At 38.4% G+C, this 22,829-nt stretch overlaps 1 protein-coding gene across 3 annotated transcripts in view; it reads right to left on the reverse strand.

Moving 5' to 3' along the window:
- Positions 1–22,829, reverse strand: part of LOC146491291 (uncharacterized) — a 142,032-nt gene that overhangs the window by 99,483 nt on the left and 19,720 nt on the right. For 2 of the 3 annotated variants that reach the window (XM_085150627.1, XM_085150628.1), the window contains exons 2-8: positions 21,346–21,387; positions 19,735–19,808; positions 19,559–19,627; positions 19,108–19,204; positions 14,751–14,889; positions 7,380–7,445; positions 1,185–1,308 (exon numbers count right to left, since the gene is read on the reverse strand). In XM_085150627.1, coding sequence (XP_085006753.1) covers positions 1,185–1,308; positions 7,380–7,445; positions 14,751–14,889; positions 19,108–19,204; positions 19,559–19,627; positions 19,735–19,808; positions 21,346–21,387 — 611 coding nt within the window. The remainder of the gene's footprint in view (positions 1–1,184; positions 1,309–7,379; positions 7,446–14,750; positions 14,890–19,107; positions 19,205–19,558; positions 19,628–19,734; positions 19,809–21,345; positions 21,388–22,829) is intronic. The other variant, XM_085150626.1, reaches the window with a different exon arrangement.

Raw genomic sequence — 22,829 nt, forward strand, 5'->3', positions numbered from 1 at the left:
CCTCACACTGACTGGCAAAACAAAAAGGTGGGAGATGTAGCAGCAACTCTGAAAACGTACATTTCCATCAAGCTTTAGTTTAAAGTCCAAGCAACAAGCAAAAAAAACCCCTAATTTAGTTTTTTTTTCCTTTTGACAATTTCTTTCACTTATCAAATTCCAGACTAATGGGAGGGCTGAAGCCTATCAAAAGCTGTCATAGGGCAAGAGGTGGGGTACATGCTGGACAGGTCACCAGTCTGTCTCAGGCAGAACACATAGAGAGAACAATAATTTACACTCATGTTCAAAGACTAGAGAGCTGCAAGCAACAACTTAAAGTCCCGAGTTGAAATTCTCAGCTGTATGCGGAGAGGCTATGATGAAACTATCATGAGGCAGATAAAATTTTATATGAATAACCAATATGAATCTAGTAATACTTTTAACACTGATTATAAACATTTATAGGATAATAAGCTGAATATCAGTTCTTGGAAAGTCATGGAAAATCACTGGCAATCAGTGCAACATTAATGTATAAAAAAGACCTGAATGAACGCATACCTGTACAAAAAGTATGACCCACAATAACACATTATGGAAACAGGTGAACTTTATGCAGAGTCTGAGATGAGTATGTCATTTCACCTCATCAAAATTCCAACAAGCTGCAGTATTTACACTAACAAACCAGAACTACTTCACAGGCATCATTCAAATAGAAAACACATCACACAACTCCAACCTCACATCAAATTCTGTTTGATATTTCATGTCTCACATTTATCATTTATGTTTCCTTTATTTTGTCCATCCCATTCAAATCAATAAAAGCAGGCCGTATAACAGAAACACCTCTCTGCATAATGCAATACAACAGCACAAGCTGCAACTGCCAAAATGATCTTACTGTTGAAACAACACCTTCTACATCAAATCAGCGCTTTCATGAAGAGAGAATCCATTTTAGATAAGTGAACACCGTCACATAAATATCGAACAGATGGATACTCGGGACATGACACAGCCATCAGACGCCTTTATCATTAGCGAAATTCCCAAATATGTTTTTCCTTTACATGAATTCTCCTTTTTCTAATGATGAAAAGCTATTCCCAATAAAGCCCTGTATCATTGTTGCAAATGCTTGAAAATTATGCCAAAATGTATTGAAATAGCAAAATGAAGAGAATCACTGTTACCGTGACAATGAGGAGGATTCCTTTCAGGAGGGTGAGCACTGAAGTGATTGGCTGAATAACTGTGTGGGCCAGTAAAATAGCAAGAGTCAGGGTCCAGGTGAAGACTGGGATCACATAGATGTGGCTGTGGAGAGAAGAAAACCAAAATAACACACATAATTAAACACTTCTGTTTATGATTAAGTTTCATAACAGAAGTCAGAAGCAAAACTCTTGTTCCACTTCCCGTCACTTGCACTCTATGCTATAAAAACCTGCACAATTTGACCGTTGACTAAACACAAGCGCTCTGCATTGATAGATAATCAAGATGCAAGTCTAGTACTTCATAAGCTTGGTAAGGAACACCTGCGGTTTAATTAACAGTCATCCTCCAAAACAAACACCTGTTTGCTGCTTATTAACAATGAAAACATCTTGAGTTTTAGCAACTACTGTTGACTGTTGCACAGTTTGAACAGGGAAAACACCTCATGGATATTCACTGTCACAGCCAAAGTAACCAAACATACAGTAAGTCAACAATTGTGTAAAACGTCCAAACAAATTATTGAAGTTCATGCAATATTATACTTAAAACTGCTCTTAGCTACTTCACTGAAGCAGCCATTTTTCCCAGTAGATGCAACTTAATGCTACTATTAATCCACCACTGCATACACAGAGCACAAAATACATTTTATAGTAAGCTTTATGCAGTGCTTAAAGTTACTACTTAAGCTCTAGATTAAATATTCAATACAAACGCATCATATTTATAATATAAAATAATTATACGCAAAATGACCATATAATTATTGTATGATTGGTTTTTTTTATATTATTAAAAAGTGTGTTGCAGCATATAAGAAATACTAACCATGAGTTTAAAGTAGCAGTAGATATCTAATTTGCAGAGATTTGACTAATACCCTGTATCCACGAGGAAAAGGTAGGAATATTCTTATAATAAAAACTAAAGACATCTATCTCACAATTCCTGCTGTTGTAAAGCCAGAAATGTTTTGCTTAAAGGCAACCTGTGGAGTTCTTGAACTCTCAAAGCACTATGAAGCAGTTTTTTTACGATTCACATTGCAATTTGCCAGCTGCTATAAAGGACAACGACTTATGCAAGAATACAACAATAAACCCCTTTCGTTCTCAAAACAGGATATCAAATACTGGTTTGAAAAAATGGTTTAAAAGTAGGGATCTTTCAGGCAACTAGATAGCTAACAAGTATAAAAGTACTCAGAAAACAGCAAAAACTACTCTGCATACAATTTAAAGTCCTGCAGTTTGTTTTTCTTTGTTTTCAGTGAATAAATTTCCTAAATGTTGGATTAGTTTTATGCAACAAACTTACTTTGCTAGGCTTTAATCAGCCCCTTCACAACAACAACAACAACCATGTACACCGAAAAGAAACAGCAGTTAACTGTACAATACAGCATTATATTTATAACTGTATCCTACACTGTAGACTTAGGTGTGTTTGCATGTTGTGCAGTCACAGTTTTCATTTCAATTCAATTCAGTTTTATTTACCAAGTGCCAAATCTCAACAACAGTCACCCCAAGGAGCTTTACACTGTAAGGTAAAGACCCTACAATAATGGAGAGAAAACCCCAGATATCAGGCAAGCCTCGTTGGACAAAAGACACACTGTGGAAGAGAGCCAAAGAATAACAACTAAGGTTTAAATGCAAAGTAGCGTTAAAGAGTGGAAAAAAAGGTGAGAGAAGAAACGCTCAGTGCATCATGGGAAGCCCCCAGCAGCCTAAGCTATTGCAGCATAACTAAGCAACGGTTCAGGGTCACCTGATCAAGCTCTAAATATATGCTTTGTCAAAAAGCAACGTTTTAAGCCAGTGGCATTTCCTCAGGAGAAGGAGGGGGCAGCAGTGCTTGCCTTATCAAATATAAGAATAAGCATAAATTAAAACAAATTAAAACAAACCAAAGTAAGGCAATCTTTTTACGACAGAGCTGTCATAAAGCTCAGCCACTCAGACGCCAGCAGCTCAGTTACGACCTGCCCTCCCTATGAAAACACAGCTGGCATTAGCAAGTAAATAACCCTCAGTGATTTAACCTCGCAACAGAAGAGTTTGGTCTTGCTAATCATGGCTAACATGTGTGATGTAGATAAGATGGAGCTTGAAAAAGCTGTTAATAACTCCCTTAAGGCATTAACAAGGAATGCTGTGACGATGATGGAGATGAAGGCAGCTCTGACCATGTCCATAAAACTGGTAAGTGGAGCAGGTGCAGGCTCAGCAGTACTTTCAGACTAACATCTATGAGAATGACTGAATGTCATAAGCTTAACTACCTGTTTTGCCAACAGCCCACCTTCATTTTTCATTCATATTTTAATCCCCTCGGTGGATATTGACAGTTAACCATGTCACACTCTGCACAAGCCTTTTAATTCAGCTGATTTTTTTCTAAATGAATATTTAATATACCAAGACGTATGCCTGTATTTCTAAGCTCACGAACAGTTTTTTCTTCATAGATATGTGGTTCTCACAGGACAGCCAATACAAACGAGTGATTTCTAGAATATGACACTGAACATTAAACAGTATTTAAAATGAGCTCAACCTTAAACATATGCAGTAGTAATATACATCCGTTTAGCAGTGCTAGAGAACATTTTTCTGCAGAACAATTATTTTTACTTTCAATATTTTAAGCACAATTTCCCAATAATACAGTTTATGTGTAGTGAGGTGTTTTCAGAGTCTTATTGCACAGAGGGGTAATGCCTCCATGAAGCAAAATGAAATAGCCTATCAAGTTTGGTCAGTATGCTTATTGTAAAAGTAACTGTTGCTAAAGAATTTCCAGCTTCAAGTGCAACATGATGAGTTCAGCCTCATTTGTGACAGCAGAGCAACGCAGAGAGGCCTGCGCTACGAAGCAGGATTTTGGCTTATCCAGGTAACTTCAAGGTTAACCCTGGGTTTTCTGTACTACAAAGGTAGTTCACAACTTATCAGGGTAAATCGCCATGGTAACTTATGCTGTAGCCCTAACCTGCTCCTGAGTAGGTTAAGTTCAAGATTACAGATCAGCACGTGTGAACCCCGCCAGCAATCAATTCTCCAGAAAATAGCATCAAAATTCCTGGAGGATCCCTCGGAGGATTGGGGAGAGTAGGAGGATGTAAAGTTCAGATGACATAGTAAGAGAAAAGTTTTGGGGGGGATTGTTTTTTGTTCTTTTTCTTTGTTTCTCGAATTCCCACTTAAGTGTTTGTCCAGTCAGTCCATCGGAATACTGCAGCTGTAATCTGACTATGACATTCTGCAGCATTTTTATTTTTGGAATTGATTCAAATAAAAAAATGATATAAGTTTTTGTATGACTAAGGGGAAAAAAAACCTAAAATGACTTAACACTCTTTATTACATTCTTCTATATAATAAAGATATATGCAGTAAAAAGGTTGTTGTATTTGTCCATCAGTTTCCACAGAGGCTTCCCTAATGTGGTTTTAAACTATCAACTGGAGCAAATGGATATTTTAAATAAAATATTAACAGTAAGATAAAAAATTTATTTAAAATTAGTTCATTTTGCCAACTGTATAAATTATGAGGAACAAGACTATTAAGATTTAAGTTCAACAGACATAAGGATGAGCTTTTGCTCCTCTTAATTAAACGCTTGCAATTTAAACTGTATTTATTGGTTAAACATAGCTCAAAGCCTCTGATGATTCCAACTAGATAGAAAATTAATATTTTCTTTATCTAAAGTGCTCAAATATAATCTGGTCATTGGTTTGAGAGTGAGGTGCTGATGCGCAATTCCTGCAGAGCTCAGTGAGATTCACTCTCTGGGATTCGTGTCCGCTATCCTACAGCAGTATTGACGAGAGTTTTTACACAGAGATCTGCAGTAACCTATTGATTGGGGAGAGGGAATATAGTAGTTTATCCAAAGGAGGTCTCCTAAGGTGTTTTCACTCCAGTAACCCTGTCTCCCCACAACACATCGCAGAATCCCCTCCGGCACCGAGCGGCCCGATAATGAAGCCCCCAGGTGTGCCGACGAAGCAGTCCAACCATCCTGTAGAGTGTGAATAATATTATTTGGGTTAAGTATTTACTGGGGCATGACAAAATAAATTAGCTCCGTTAACTGATAAAGGTAATTATAGGCTTGGGAAAGGAAAGGAGAGGGAGGCACGAGGTCGAGACAACGATTACATGAAGAGCTGGTTGGAGTTGCTGCAACGATTTTTGCTGCTTCAAGTTTAGTTTAAACAAAGTTGCTTTATTTAATACTTCACATTATCTGACAGTTCTAACAAGTAGTACACTAAGTTGAATTACTAATAATCATTTTTTTTAATGAGGCTAACCTCTGACGCTGCCAAAGTGGATTTTAAACTCCTCCAGCGCTTCCCCACCTAATGGCACATCTTACCGTGTGTTGAGGGAAAAAAAAAGACACACTAGTTTAAAAAGCTGTTTACAGTCTGCTTTACTCCAGTGACCGTGAGGACTTCACTGAAGTGGCATGTGCAGTGAGCCTCTAACTCAGACTGAAATGTCTGTAGACTACAGCAAGGCAGCAAAGAATACGGGGTATGTAAACACAACTCTGGGGTTATGGTGTTGCATTCCTGTTTGTTTCAGCAGGTCCACTGAAAACAAAGACTTAAGAAAAGATGGTCTAAAGCAATCTTAATAACATTACAATAATTTACAATGTGTTTCCTAAGTGGGTGTGGTTGAAAGCTTTATGGACACTGTGTTCACCTGGCTGACTGTGTTGTACTTATTTGGTTATGGATGGACATGAGGACTTACAAGTAGGAATTACTATTAGACTGCTACATTATTACAGATATTTCATCTCCATAGGTAAAGCGTTGAAACCAGGATGCAACATCTGAGATTTTGCTGATAAAACAGAATGCTGCTCTGCAGCCCCAAATTAAGACGTCTTAAGCTGCGTACATACTGAAGGAGATTTGCTCCAATGTGACAACCACAGATCATAAAAAGTGAATGATATGTGGTGCCTTCAAGTGATTTTGGGCGAAATACCTGCTGGCAAAGTGGGCAGGACCCGCAATCAACTTTCACGTGACAGTTAGAGTGAAGAATAGATCATGATTTCAAAAGAAAGCTGCAGGAAGAAAAATCTATGTGTATCAGAAAGATGCATTTTCCCAGCATTTATCATGCTACTGCAGCATGAAAGCGGCACGTAAATATGCATAAATTTCGAACTTGGCAAGACTAAAAAGTCCAGAATAGCTTGTAATGATCAAGGTGAGATTAGGTCAACTTCAAGAGACACACCCAAACCTGACATATTTAGAAATACAGAAACATGTTATCCATTTAGCTTTCACTAGCAAAAAATACTTTAAGTCTATACTGAATAATCTAAAACAGAAAATAAATCCTGTTTTCCCTCTCATCTCTGCAGTGTGTGCAGCCTGTACGTGTTTGTTTGCTTTGATTAAAAGCAATGCTGTAACTTCATGCAATCCTTTCAGGGCCTCCCTCTCCAGTGGTCAGCTCTCAGGGTTGCATCAGTGTTTCTTTCCCCTTTTAAATCAATATCAAATAAAAAATTTTTTTGTGAACTCATGTCACCCTAACAACACAACCCTGAAGTGACAATTCGCTTTCAATTTTGTGCTAACTGAGAAGGGGGAACGGGGAGCCAGACTGATGTGCAAAATTTCTGGCAGCCCTGCATGGCGTTTGGCTTTCTCTGCACATTATTTATTCTTTCAGTGACATTTTTCCCTGCTGTTAATTGTGTTTGAATGGCACTCTCTCTGAGCTGGAACCCCTTAAAGAATTTAAGTAATTTATATGTAGAAGGAACCCAAGCTTAGAATTAAAGTAACTCATATGTCAGGCTAAGCCATCTTGATCCCCTCACCATACTGCATGTAAACTATGTAGAGGATAGCATACATAAGGCCCGTTAGGCTAAATCGGAAATCCTAGCACCCCAGATAATGCAAGCAAAAACTGACAGAGGCAGCCACATAAAAGCTAATTAACAGATGTTGAAAGCAGAGCCTAAAAAGATATGATGAAAGGATTCCCATCCCTTGTGCATGGTTTGAAACTGGATTTAGGTTTGATTAAAGAGAAGTGTAACGTGAAATTAATCAGAATAACCCAAAAAACTACAGTTTAACCAAGTAGCATGATTGTAAGACTTACCTGATATTAAGAAGTGCAGCGTAGGCCTCACTGCCAGCTAAGACATAACTAATTCCAATTGAAATGCTGGAGAAAGACAGTAATAGAAAAAGACAGAAGGGGAAAAACAGAGATACAGGCAGAGGAAAGCAGGGAAGGAAAAGGAGAGAAAGAGAGGCGCTTAGGTATTAAGTAGTGATCAGTCATCCTCTACAGTCTTAGTGACAAGCACTCCTCCGTTGTATTAAACATTAGGTTGCTACTGCATCATAGCGCCCGAGGCAATGAAGAGATTTAATTTTATAATAGTTTCTTGTTTTCCATGCAGTGCCTTGATCCTCCACAACTTTTCGATTCTATATTTTCTCCAAACAAAAAGGTGCCTTCGGGGGCTACTTAAAGCAAATGTTTTGGTTGTATATTTTACATGTACTTTGAACATCACACACCCACATCAAGCCAGAAATCTGCTTGCAAAATGTTGTGCCTTCACGAAGAAGCCGGATGTTGCTAAACATTAGAAGTGAGTGTCTTTACAGTATGTTTCAATCCCACGTGAATGACAAGACAGGTTTTTGGAGCTCAACATCTGTTCCATTCCTTATAAGTCTAAGCTCCTGTAATCTCTCAACAGTTGGTTGTTGAGACTGCAAATCTATTAGTAGTTTCTCCAGACAGCTAAATGTTATTTTGGAGCACGGCGTTACGCCCACTCTTTCATATCTCCCCGCTTTCAAATCTTGAAAGGAAATGCCAACAAATTTAGGAAGTTTTATGCAGCCTAGTCCTCTCATCTACAGCAGTTTAAACCATATTTTTGAACATAAAAAAAAAAAAAAAACTTGCCAGAGTTGAAAAGCAAAGAACAGAGAAGCAGTGACGTCAATGTTGCAGCGAGAGATTTCAAAGTCAAGATATAACATGTGGACTTAAAAAATGCAAAATACAAAGAAAAACAACATTTACTTCTATCATTCTGAATACGTGAACATTTCTGCTAACCTGTGGTGCCACAGTAATGCAGTTGTATACACATGAAAACTTTTCCACACAACATAAGTCAAAAACATGAAATCACACAACTTGCACAGCACAAATGTCCTCATCAACCTCTAGTATGACGTTAGACCAAAAAGTTTCCCCCTTAAAACGAAAAATATTTGCTCAATTTAAATTTGGCCAACTTCTCCCCTTCAAATCCTCTGATCCTCTACCTCTGGACAACATCCAGCCTTATAAAAGACTCTGGGATAAAGTTGGGATTCCTTACATCCAATCATTTGCAAATGCACATGTGAAATACGGACTAGATCTTCTAAACTGTGTCCAAACCGGGGGGCCTTCATTTGGGGTAGATGGTAACATTTGTGCTCGTTTACTGGGAGAACACTGGTTTCTAAACTCATGTCCACACAAACTCTTACAGAAGCTATGAACAGTCATGGAAATTATGATGCAACCAGGTCTGAACTCATACAGGAACAATTGTTCAGGAGATGCACACGAATATTCTAAAATATATTTCTCTAATATCTTTCTCATTTGCACATTCCTGTTACCAGTCATATCTTTTATCACATCCAAAACACAATGATCTGATTAAGGCCTGGTGCCTGAGCAGGAGGGTAAAGGATTTCCCACACTGAGACACCATCACTAGCCTGGGTTGTTAACATACGGCAGGTTGGCTCCATGGAGTCATACTGTTGATGCCAAATATAGAGGCTAGCATATGAATATGTCGACCCAGTTTTGATGTGAGCAGTGTAGCCTCATATTAGGCCTACAAAACATATTTTTGAGAAACATTTTTTCTTAAAAAAATACAATATTTCCTTATTCATTTACATCAGTATTTCCTTTGTTGTCCCTCAAGCTTTCTTTAGGTTAAAACAGCGGTCTCCAACCTTTTTTGCGCCACGGGCCGGGTTATGCCCGACAATATTTTCACGGACCGGCCTTTAAGGTGTCGCGGATAAATACAACAAAATAAAACTAGTACCGGTACCGAAAAAAAGAAGATTTATTCATAACACACGTGAAAAGACCCAGGAAAACCGAGTTAACGATAAAAACCCTGAAAACCATACACTTCACACCTGAGCCTCAACTCTCGCGGCCCGGTACCAAACGACTCACGGACTGGTACCGGTCCGAGGCCCGGGGGTTGGGGACTGCTGGGTTAAAAGACATGATAATACAATGTTAAAAATCTGACATATGGCTACAATGAATAAAGGTTATTGCTGTGTTAACTTTTTCAAAGCTTCCAGACAAAAACAGATATCTACTAAACTGAAAATGTTGGTCACTCCTCCTTTTATGATGTTAGTTTGCAAAATAAACAATGAAAATGCTAAAGATCCACAAAAAGCACCCAATCAATCTGATATTTTCACAAGTAAAAGTCCTGTTTCTGTAAATAAGAGTCTGGTGGACTGTAATCATTTCACTTCCTTGTTGGAAAGCGCAGTCCAACAGCCGATAATGAGATGAAAATGTTTCAAGTATAGTATATACTCAAACTGATACGGATTTCTTTAGGTTGCCAATATCTATTTGGCTGTGACAGCGTTCACAGCAGTGCATGTGTTTAGTTTCTATGCTAGTCGTGCACCTGTCTGCTTGGGGATGTTGCTTAGTTCTGTCTACTGCAAGTAAAACACAGACTGTGGACAGTAACATTGCGCAACCCACTTAAAATGAAATATACCCAGCTACAGCATGTGAGGATTCAAAAAAAGGTTAGAAGAAATATGTGAAATGTTTTACTGAGGTTCCTGAAAAACTCCAGAGGCATTATCTTAGTTACCTAGTTATGTTTAAATAATTTTTGACATCTCACGTGTAGGGATGGGTATCGCTTAGGTTTTATCCGATACCGGTGCCAAACCGGTACTTTTGAAACGGTGCCGGTGCTTAAACGGTGCTCAAACCGGTGCTTAAAGAATGGAGAACACAAAATTGGTCCAAAAACCTCTCATGTTTAGCTGTTTTTTTGTAAAAAGATAACAATGTTTTTCTGCCTTTTCTGCAGCTATGGGGCATATATGGTATCACTCTTGGCTGGAAGCAGTGCTTAAACAATGGAAAAAACACAAACTTTGTCCAAAAACCTCTCACGTTTAACTGTTTTCCACTTTTTCTTTGGTCATTTTAGCCTTTTTGGCCAGGGTGAAGGGAGTATCTGCCATCAAACAAGAAGACAGCCGCATGTAGCTATGACAGTGTTTGCTAGTTCACCTTACGTGCATTAATATAATAACGTGGTTAGCCTATTCAACGTAAATTATACACGAACAACATTAAGCGACTCATGCAGAGAAGAACGGCTGCTGCTGCCATCATCATCCGTCATCATTTCTGCTACACTGGCAGGGCTAGGGGCCAGGACTCTCCTCTTCGGGTTTTTGGGGGATGTTGCTACTTCGGGTCCGATAACAGGCACCACACCCGCCGTAGATGTGCTCGATGTGAGGTCTCGCAGCAAGCTATCAAATACGGCGCATTTTTCGGCTTTTAAAAAAAACGCTATGCGTCGCCAGGTGTTTCATCGGATTTGAGGTGTTACCTCCTTTGACAGTATCACAGTATCAGCTTAAAGCACTTGTTGCAGGCTGCTGAGTTTGCATCTTTTGCTGTGAAGTACAGCCAGACTTTTGACCGCTTTGCCTCGGGCACTTTTAATCTGTAGCTCTGCTCTAAAAGAACATACGTACCTGGGCCCGCCTACTATCCGGAAACGTAAAATGATTGGCTAGAATTCAAAGTGTATGACATCTCAGGAAAAAAAAGCACCGAAATAAAGCACCGAAATGTGCGCTGCTTTTCGGTCTGGTTACTACTGTTTATGTCAGAACCGGTGCCATCATGGCACCGGATACCGGTACCCATCCCTACTCACGTGTTGTTTTCATTGAAAAAAAAAAAGGATGTCTGTATTTGTCTGTCACCTTCCACTACCTCAAATTTCTTTTTTGTTTTGATTGACAGGGGTCTATCTGCTTCAGTGTGCTGTGCAGTGTGAGAAGCTTACACTTGGTTGTAAGGTGTGCTTATCTGAGTGACCCTTCTGTCAGAGCCAACCGACCTGGCTGTTCTCCTCTACCAATACAGTGATTCTCTCCACAGAACATCAGCGAGATCACGGTTTTCCTCCAGTGTTTGCCATGAACCGTAACTCCAGCTCCTGACCTGTATCTGGATGATTTTATGTACATCGGCCACACGATTGGCTGTTTGTATAATGTTCCTAATATTTTAATAAAAGGTCTGGCCTTTGGTAAAGCATTTTAAAATGACAAAGATTCTGCAGACTGTGTACTTCCCCTTAAACTCACAAAAATGTAATGGAGTTTTGGTAGAGGTTCAGTAAGGCAGATATTTCACACATTCTTACACACACATCTTTACGACTTGGCTATATAATCCACTCATTAGTCTGCATGTGTGGGTGTGTACGGATCTCTGGGGAAGACAAGAGAGAAGTTTTAGAGTTTCATCCTTAAATTCCAGTTTTATAAAGTCAAAAAAGTACATGGGTACATGAAATTAATAAAGTGCAAACACATTTCATCAAGCAATTTGTGTTAGATTAGTTATATGTACTCATACATTCTGTGTGCATAAGGTGCCCCGCATGGCTGTGCCAAAATGCACATTTTACAGCAGCTCTACCGTGTAGGGCAGTACATAAAGAGCGAGGTGCACCAAGGGTAAAAGATGCAGGTCGTGTGTTGTGTGTGCGCTAGCGGGGCTGAGCCTCTGCATTGATCGACCACTAAGCCTCCTTGAACACAATGAGGGAACTATCGATTGTCCAGGTGTTTCAGAGCTGTTCACACACTGATAACAAGACCTTCCACCGACGATGTTAAAAGCCCTGTGCCCCTCCTCTGTGCCCATAAGGACACACACATGGACACACAAATCTGTCAATGGTGCAAACAAATAATTCAAACCTAAACTGATTAACAGCACACTGGTGTATTTCTGTTAAGAATAAAAAAAGAAAAACAATGCAGGATACAACAGGATGGACAAGTCAAAGTACCTACTGGCAACATTTGGTCATTACTTTAATTGAAGACACTTATTTGGAGGGTGATGCATCAGTGTTTCTCCTCAAATTAAAAATAAATAAATATTAGCAAAAAGAATGGCTTTTCTAGACCATTACTTCCACAGACTGACCCAGACAGATCATTAGTTTTGAGCCAGAAGAGAAATTGATAAGGAACAGAAAAAGAATCCAGTTCTCCATTAGGGAAATCAAACATTACATTCCCATTATTTTTGCAGGAAATATAGTGTGCGTTTTACTACAATATGCATATAATTAAAATTAATGGTCAGTATTTTTGCATCAGCTGTGATTGTGCTTTGCTTTCATGCATAATCAGGAGATTTTGACCTCAGCCAGCCACAGCAGCTTCCCTGTTCAAGCATTTCAATGCAAAGTTTCATTTACCAGCTGTCATATTTAAATTAAGGACAGACAACAGTAACTGAAAACAGGTTACTTAAAAAAAGTTGGTGGACTGCAGATGGTGCAGCAGTGATCATATTTTATCACTATTTGGCTCGGGCTTGTAACTCAATATTTCAAGACTGTGCAGCAGAAGCCAGTGATATAAAGTCTGAACCTCAAGGACAGTTTTTACACAGGTCTGCTGTGCTCGCTCAGTTAAGAGTAGTTGTGCTGGTGCAGGACACTGAAAATGAAATTACTCGACAGGTTTAAAATATCACTGTGTAACAACGCCCGAAGGGGGAAACCCAAAAAACAATGGCCAAATATGATATTAGGATTTATTCTAATGTGACTTTTAAAGGGACAGGTGTGAAAAACAAGTTATGAAGCCTGTTCTAGGAAAACTCAGCATCGTGTCACTAATCTGAAAGAGTAACTATAAAAAAACAAAACCTTGAAAACATTCATGAACCTAGCAACTTTGCGACTACAAAAAAAAAAAAAAAAAATCCATAACGTAACTTTACAGAACAGTCTTACAAGATTTGTAAAGTAACCTACTGCATGTGTGGGGCTGTGATAATGTTTATAATTCACAGGAAAAACAATTGTGTAGTTTCTCCTTCTTTGGACCCATCACAACACAACACTTTGGGTTTTTCCATTGAGTTGGATCTTACATGAATGTCTACAAACTACAGCAGACTGTGGAACACTACTCCACCACCCCAACTGCTTCATTTCTTACGTCATTTCCTACAAATGGGTAGTTCAGAGATAAGTGCACACACCTTGAGTAAAAAACAACAACAAAAAAAAACAACAAAAAAAAATAGACAATGGAAGGCTTCCTTACATTTGTAGAAAAATGCCCCTCTTATACCCTGCACTTTGTGCAGCATCTTTCACTCATTACAGTAAGAGTGTGTGAGTCAACAATATAAGGATCTGGTGATATTCCCAATTCTTATAGAAGTATTATATAATACTTTTGCCATTTCCAGGAATTTTTAGAAATGAGTTACATTTTTAGAAAGAACTTACTTTCATAATTGTGACATGTACACATTAGGGGGCAGTAATGACTGGGTGGTTTTTACCCGAGGAAAGCATATTTTTCAAGTTTTTATTAATCTAATAAATAACTCATTTACAAAATAAGTTATTTCAGAAACTTGCTTGGCAGCATTAAGTTTTCATGGGAAAATCTGAACAAGCTGTGCACTCTTGGTATGTGTAGTTTATCCCAGATGCTGACAGGCACTCTAAGCACTGTCATACTCCATGGTCAGTTTCTCAGTGAATGAGAAGAATCCGAACTACTAGTAACTTTAGCCTCCTCCACAGATTCAAACCAACTTGAATAAAAGTTCGCATGGCTTCAGACTTCTGCCATTCCACATGTACTGAGGTTATTATCTCCCAAGGGGGATTTAGTGCTTTGGAAGTGGTTTTATACTCTCACCCTGACCTGTGCTATCTCAAGAGAGTTCCAAGCCACGGCTTGAGGTAGGCTTGGGTAGCATGGCGGACCTAGCCTGGTGACCCTTACTGAATACATGCCCTGGCTGGAATCCCTTACCAATTGTTCCAGAGGTTGTAATGGTGCCACTATACTATTCAGCTTCTTAAAATCAGAAGGAGCATAAGAAAATAGAGAAACACCACAGGCTGAAGAAACAGCTGGAGCAGTCTAAGAGTGATCAGCCCTTTAAAAAGGAAACAAAGAAGGAAACTAAAACAAAAAATACTTACAGCTCATTAACAAAGGTTGAACTTATTCTCCATCACACGTAGAGCGAAGTGCTGCAAAACACCGAATTCAACCACATTCCTCCCACACTCAGTGGTACTTAATGTGTGACTGGTAAATGATGCAACTTTAAGAACCTGCAAAGATCATTGCCATGGTAACTTACAATTGGAAGAGGAGAATGCAGTTAAAAGCATGGCTCATGGGGCGAGAGAGGAAGATTCGCCCAAGCAGATGAAGGTTCGGCTGCAGACTGCCGGCTTGGTCATGCAGAGCTGCTGCATCCGGCTGTAGTAAACCTGTATCTAAAAGACACAGACAAATGCAGCAGGCAATCAATTCACCGAACCTCAAACTGCTACAGTAAAACAAGCTGCCAAATGTTCAGCTTAGCACATCATTTCCAAAGAAAGTAGACTCGTGGCCCTTTTATCACAGGTTATAGCCTCAATGTAGACATGAATGATAGTTTCCCCTCTCAGATTTTAATTTTTCATGTTATTTGCACTTTTTCAAGCCTCCTAAAAGTGAATAGCACTAAAGAATATATCCAGGAATTTTAAACATAAAAATAATCCATCCATCAGTTTTCTTATCCAATTCAGTAACAACTAAGCTAGCGCTTATTCCAGCTGTCATAGGGCAGACAGGAGAATACATCTTAGACAGGTTACCAATGTATCAGAGGGTTAACACAGGGACAGACAACCATTCACATTCACACCTACAATCACCAATTAATCTAACAAGCGTGTCTTTGGCCTCTGAGACAAAGCAGGAGTACCCAGACAAAACCCACACACAACACAACAAGAGAGTTTAAGGTCACGAACCCCAACATATCAAAAGAAGGGTGAACATGTTTAAAAAGTTCTTTGGAGGCTTGACGGTCCTTACTACAGCCCATCACTTTTTTAATATTCTGTTTCAACTACCGATTATGCTATGCATTGTTCTTTTGAAGTTTATTTCAGCTTCCTTAAAGTGCTGACTTGAACACTGAGCTCGAAGAATGCTGCAGCTATTGCCACAGATTGTGCTCTTCAAGTCTTTGTTGCTGCTGTTCTGGGTTTGAACTCCCATGCATGCTGCAAGGACAGATGATAATAACTTTGATGAAAGTGGACCTGGCAGAGTGTACATTATTAAATATGACAGTTAAAACCAGCATGTTAAATTAATGGCAAACATGCCTATTAAATGAATAGCAATGCAGAAGTCCATTAAGTAAGAGTAGGGCACTGAAACACAAACACAACAGCATCACTATACAAACAAAAAAACAAACAAACAAAAATTCCAAACTAGAACCAAGCAACTGCATAGCATTAACATGCAGCTTTCATGGTGAAGAGGAATTTTTGTCTGATTTGATAATGACGGCTGGTTTATACTGGGACACATCAAATTTTAAAAACAAATTTCCTTTGACTGTTTTTTTAAGCTTGTTAACCGTTTTACTGATGCATAAATGTATACGGTGCATTTCAATGCTGTAGCTGGCCAAGACAAGGCTAACATCCATTTGCAGGTTAACAACAATCGATATACATATACAGAATACATTATGTAAATAGGTCCAACACGCCACTTTTTTCTGTTTTTTATTTGCAATAAGGCTGCCACAATTAGTCGACCAGTCGCAATTAATAGTCAATGCGTCGTTTGAAGCTTTGCAAGATCACAAAAGACGCAGGAATAAGTAGTAGGATTTAAGAGTGTAATAATGGACTGAAACAGAAGATAGCAGCACTGCATGTACAAGGATGCCAGATGCCGTTAAACCCCGAAGAAGAAGAAGAAGGAGCTGTGTCCCAGAATTCATAGCGCGGCCCTGCTCAGTTTCCAACAATGGTGGCAGCTAGTTAGTTTTAATATTACTCTTATTATTCTTTCTGGGTCACAAAATAAACATTTAACATATTTTCAGGCGAGAATGTAACTGTGTAAACATCAAATATCTGCTCAGTTTATCAAGACACCACATATTTTCAAAAGCGCTCCGACGTTTTCGGAGACGTCTGTTACCCACTAGCTCGATAGCTAGCCGGGGGCAAGGCTCGCTAGAGCCGTGAGAACACCGGACTCCGGCAAATCGTTTTCAAACCCACCGCCGTCTTTCGCTACTCAGGTTAAACATGATATATAAGTCATTTAGATAACTTAAAAATGTTATTGTTTGGCTTTTTTTTTTTGTATTTTATTTGTTCCTGAGTAAATCAGTTTGGCTGAGATTAAAGTTATAGTTTTTACACAGCTGAATAAACTCAAGCAGACAACTGATTATCAGAAGTGTGAGATGCTCGAGAATATACTCCGGTGTCCCGTTATATTTTAGATAGCAAGGAGTTTATTAAACTTCACCAAAACAATCTGCAAATTTCATTAAAATTTAATAAACTATCATCTTGTCTTTATTTTTATTTAGCACATACCTTAAACACCTAAAGCTGTAAGCTAATGATAGTTATGTAAGAGCAAATGCTGCTGGTGCAATAAGCTGTACGTTTTACGTCCAACGGATACATGATCTGATTAGTCGACTATCAAAATAATCGTTTGTGGCAGCCATATTTGCAAATAATCCATAAACTGCAGAAGGCATAATTCAGAGACACAATAGATCTTTCAATTACCAAGAGCCACATCCTGAGTATGTACTTGAACTTTTTCTAAATCATGGTTTATGTATTGACGTTTCCTGTTCATCTCCACCATTTAGGTATACTGAAGGGTTTATCTATGACTCTACTCACGCAGTACTTAGAGAGGTCAGTCATACATTTAAGTCAAGGTAAAGCTAGATACGAAAGATATTATACAGATGATATATGTGAATGTAATAATGCTTGTGATATCTACAGCTCCTCTCAGAGTATTCCAAGCAGCACTGGAGAGGAATGTGATTAATTGCAAGAGATCTTTAGTAAACAAATCCAAGCAATGAATGCAGAGAATTTATGAGAAATGTGTGTTTATTTCTATACATGTATGTGTAAACATGCAGCACAAGCATCAATTTAGAAATGCAAAAAGAAAGCTTTGAAAAGCAACCTTGAATATGCCTTATCAATAATCAAAAAATAATTATAGTTTAAAGAATTAAGCAGCAGGTTCTCACTAATTCATAGTGACACTAAGCATCATTTTATGATGTGCAGGGTAGTATGTTACTGAATTTGGCAGTATAAAACCAAAGTAAGTCAAAATTTGGGGGTAGACAGAGCAGGGAGTGGTATTTTGAAAAACGTCACAATTTAGGTTAAAATACACCTTTCACATGTAAAAAGGCAATTTTCTCCCATCTCTAGCAAGTGCCTCCTTATTTTCCATTACCACAGCCTCACAAAGCCAAGGCTTTAACTTGTTTTTAGAAAATTTTTAAAGAGTAGACATTAAGCAATATTTCTGTGCACAATATCACACAAATACCGCAAATAATGTATTTGTGTGATGGTTTAAAACCATCACACAAATACATTGAACCATTTGCAAATTAGTACATTTGCAGAGGTCTTGAATTAACAGGCAAGCATTTAGCAGAAGGTGAGTACTGTATGCACGAATGCTGATCAGTTTCACTATCAAACAACTACAGTGCAGATCAGAAAACACAGAATTCTTAGTAAATTATGATTATATTCCTAAAAAACTGGCTTGCAAATTAGCGCCTCACCGACGCACAGAGTGTTAGTGTCATCGCTAATATTTAAAAATGATTCCTCTACTTTAGGTTATAACAAATTAGGCTTTATAAATTAGCACACATGCATATCTCCTGTTTAAAACCAGTTTAATTAGTATTCCTGAATGTAATTAGTGATCTGAAAAATTTAGTCAACAGAATAATATAATTCAAATCAGTCCTGCCCCATTGTATTAGTTTAAGTCCATTTAAAACACTGGGAAAAAAAATTCCTATGGAAAAATCAGTAACTGCCTCCCACATGAGCCGCTCAGAAACAGAATGTTTTTTTTCTTTTTGTACAACAACTTGAGCGCAGCTATTAAAGCCTGCAAAATGTGACCTTCATATTATAAGAAGTGTTCTAGTTACAGGCCCTCAAAGTACATAGCAGTGGGTTGGAATTTGGCACTTTTTAAGTAGACTTCTTTCTTTTTTTTTATAACTGGTAACATCTTGAGTACAAACGATACACGTGACATTTTCAAAGTTGAAAAACACATTTAGAGTCTAAACTCTGCAGAAAAATCTATTTTACACCCACTCCAAATGTTACAATCTAAAGCTAAAAGCTCTCTTTCCCCCCCAGAACATCTTTTTCTGTAACTAAGTTTGAGCATAAATTATATGGTATTTCAAAGTTTTAATAGCAAAATATATTTAAAAAACATACACATATACACAAAAATATATACACACACAAACACGCACTTGGTTATAGTATACAAAATGTCTCCTTTTTAGCTACATTTTGATGTAAGAATCGTGTTCCAGGTTTGATTCCTTTAGCAACAAAATTACTTCTAAAGAATTTAAGTTTGTATAACGGGCTTCTCACCTGCTTCTGCATTTTCACTGTCATCATCTTCTTCCTCAGTATGAACTGGATCCTCCACACCCACCTGATCCATGACTATACACTCTGCAACACCTGTCTATGATTACCACAGAAAGTAGAGTCATTTAGCTTTCCACTTGACCAAAACGAAACCAGAAAATTATGCATAAGTAAGGTAAGCTTTAATACACTTCTTTGTTTGACATGCAGGGAAAGTATCAGGGTAAAGATTTGTGTTTAAAAAAAGTTCTAAATCCATGCTCTGTATCAAGTTTCTGTATCAAGTTTTCATTCCCTTAATCCCTAATCCTTCCTAAAGGCTCCAGCTATATTTTTGTGTCTTTGATTATTATTAGTGCAGAATGAAGCTTCTAGCTTCTTGCCAGTTAAGTACTTTTGGACAGCAAAACATAAAATGTAGGCACTACACAGGTTTAATTCAGTTACTGACCTTTAAGGATTCCAGCTGCATCACCTGACATTTCTGAAGAAGCTCCACAAACAGGTAGATTAGCAAGGCCTGCATGGGAAAGAATACGAAAAATACATGTAGGTTTTGTGGTTGAAATGGCTGTGGTCGCTTCATGAACTATAAAACCATAAAATCAGAGGTTGTGTATTACTTACCTGGACAAAGAATCCAACAATAAAGGAGAACAGGAAAGGCACCAGTCCAGCATGGGCTATCATTACTGGAAGACCTGCAAATTAAAATGATGTGGAACTATTTCTGAATTTCATTCCCATCTAAGCTTACCAGAAGATATGTGCTAGACAATGTCTGACTCTTTGTCAGCATATCCACCTGCCTGTCTATCACCATCTAGGCTCGTTTTTCGCTCTCTCAGACACTCCTCTGTACTCTGGCTCAAACTTCCCATAAAATTTAATGGATGGTGCTGATTTCAATATGAGATTTAAGTGACTGAACAAGTATTAACTTGGAAGGGCTCCACCTTTGTGGAACTACATGAAGACCCTGCTGAAAACAAAGTACTTAAATGTAATGTTCCATGTAATTTCCACCTCTACAAAACTCTCTCTGGTGTTAACTACACTTCATAAACCACACTTAAATTTGCACTGCCAATGACAGCCAGGAGATGGACAGCGCTTTAATTATGCTTCAAGTTATATTAGAAAAGTCCATCCAATAGAAAGAGAAAATACAGCTCCCTAAAGTTTCGACCACTGTGTTAGCCAAGTCACAATACTGCAGTGCAGTAAACTTTTAATAAATACTTCTGTGAAGAGTCGAGTTTGTGTGGGAAGGATCTTGTTTCTACTATTCAGTAAATTCTCAGAGCAGTTTGTAGTGTTGTTCATCTCATACTGAAATGTACAATATTCCTTCTTTTGTCTCATCCAGAACTCTGGTTGTTTTAAACGCTGCCTCTGAATTTGTCTTGTTTTTCCAATAGTTTTTTTGCTCACCACCAAATTACCTCCAGCCAGTCTCAACATTAAGTCACTTGACTTACTGTTCTGACTCATCATCCAATTCCAAGTGGCCTCAAGAAATGTGTATTCTGAATCCCTGCAGATGTTTTTTTTTTTTGCACAAGGATTCAGCACATGTCAAACAGGAGCAGCAGGGAAGGATAACATGGAAACAACTATGTACGTAAAAGTATGTAAAATTTTGCTTTTGAGGTGTTCATCTGCCGTGATAAGAGTTCACTTGAACATTTACTTTGTCATTCAGAGCGTTATTCTCACTCTGAAAAGTTTCAGCGTTTTGTTTCATAAAAATCTCCCACTGAGATTGGCTGTACATGTGTTCCATAAGCAGAAATGAGTGCATCTCACAAAGAGCTTACTGAAGATGTCAACTCTAAGTGCATCAAAGCAAGTGTTAATTCATCTAAAAACAAATATGGTCAAGTGCTGAGCCAACATAATAAACCCAAGGCTGATGACTCAGAAAAACCAGCAAACAAACAGAGAAGAACAGGCTTTAACCTTAATTTCCGAAGTAGACCTTTCAGAAGAGGAAGAACAACTACTCACTGTCCAACCATTTTTAGTACAGAAACAAACAAGCGCACACACAGAAAAAGCAAAACCATAATAGCTAAAGTGCTATTGCTGCTGCGGACTATACACCCCAGCCCAAGATGTTAACCTCCAGGACAGACTGACGTGTGTTTGCTTATCAGATGTTTTACTTGATGTTGTAAAAACTGTGATTCATGCACCTCAAGAAAAAAAAAAAGCTGTGAATATGTGAATACTCACCTAAGATTCCAGTTCCCAGTATTGTTGCAATGGTCAAAAAGTCTGGGAAGACAGAAAGTGATTATTTGAGTGATTATTATTATTATAATTATTTCTTGTTCTACTTGTAGGAACAAAATGTTTGTCTTGAACATACAAAATAACACCGAGGTCCAGAGAAAGACTAAATTAAATATATTGCAAATACCAACTGAGTTGGGTGAAACAAATCAGGAGGAATGTCTGCAACAGCCTTAAGCTGAGAACGCATGGTCAAAGGTGGCCTCTTCCTGCCCAGGCCACACCCTCCAGGGTAGCATTACTTACCGCAGCTTTGGTTCATAAACAGCCTTTGCCCTGTTTGGTGGATGTCTTTGAAGTGTAACCCAAACAACACACATTTGGTACAGCAACTATGCCATCTTACAAAAAGTAGTGCATGCAACGATCAGCTGCTATAGGGCCAAAACTTACTAAATATAACAGTGTTCAACACACACCATGAAACTGAACACAGCCAGGACCTTCTTTACTTTCATTCATTAGATTGGGGGTGGGGGAACAGGTTTTAGATGTGTTCTTGATCCAACATAGCTGATTTAAATGGCTTCAAGTTCTCCAGAGGCCTGTTAATGAACCAATCATTTGATTCAGGTGTGTTGATGCAACACGTTCTCACTCCCAAAGCGTAACATTTTACGCTAGGTGACATATTACGTTTTCGGCTACCCACCACGTTCCTAAATGACGACCTCGGAAAAATGAGGAAATATGAGAACCGTATGGACTCAATCTACACATGTTCGCTCTTTTTCTTCAAATTCCTTAGAAACACGCTATTTAACATAATTAAAGTCATGGTTAAGGTCAGGAAAAAGGTTATGGTTAGGGCTAGGGATAAGGTTAGGTTTAGGGCTGGAATACAGGGCTGGAACGTCTATTACCGCGGGAGCGTCATTGCACTGGATTTCAGCCATAACCCGCCACGTACCATAAGAATGCCGAAGGTCTCCTTTCGCATTCCTCAGGAACGCCGCGGGACGTGACAAAACGTCGGCATGTTACGCCTCGGGAGTGAGAACGGGCTCGTTGATGCAGGGTGATACGTAAAACCTGCAGGACACCGGCCCTTGAGGCCTGGAGTTCCCCACCCTTGGATTAGATGGAGCTGACTCAACACTAAAGGTTAAACAAGAGACAGCAAAACCATACGATATTTTTTAGTTTTGACATGACAACTCCAGACCAAAGAAGTAGGGGTTCTACTTATATCCCAAAAACTTACATTACAGAGTCTTCAATATTTGTCGAGCACCTTTGAATTAACAGTTTCAAGATATCTATCCATCTATCTATCTATCTATCTATCTATCTATCTATATATATATATCTATATATGTATATATATGTATATATATATATATATATATATATATATATATATATATATTATTCTGTCCCTCCTGTTATTTCTAAGGTATGTTTTTTATAAGTTTGTTATATGG

The sequence above is a fragment of the Neolamprologus multifasciatus genome, chromosome 23 (assembly GCF_963576455.1).
Source record: "Neolamprologus multifasciatus chromosome 23, fNeoMul1.2, whole genome shotgun sequence".
Lineage (NCBI taxonomy): Eukaryota > Metazoa > Chordata > Actinopteri > Cichliformes > Cichlidae > Neolamprologus > Neolamprologus multifasciatus.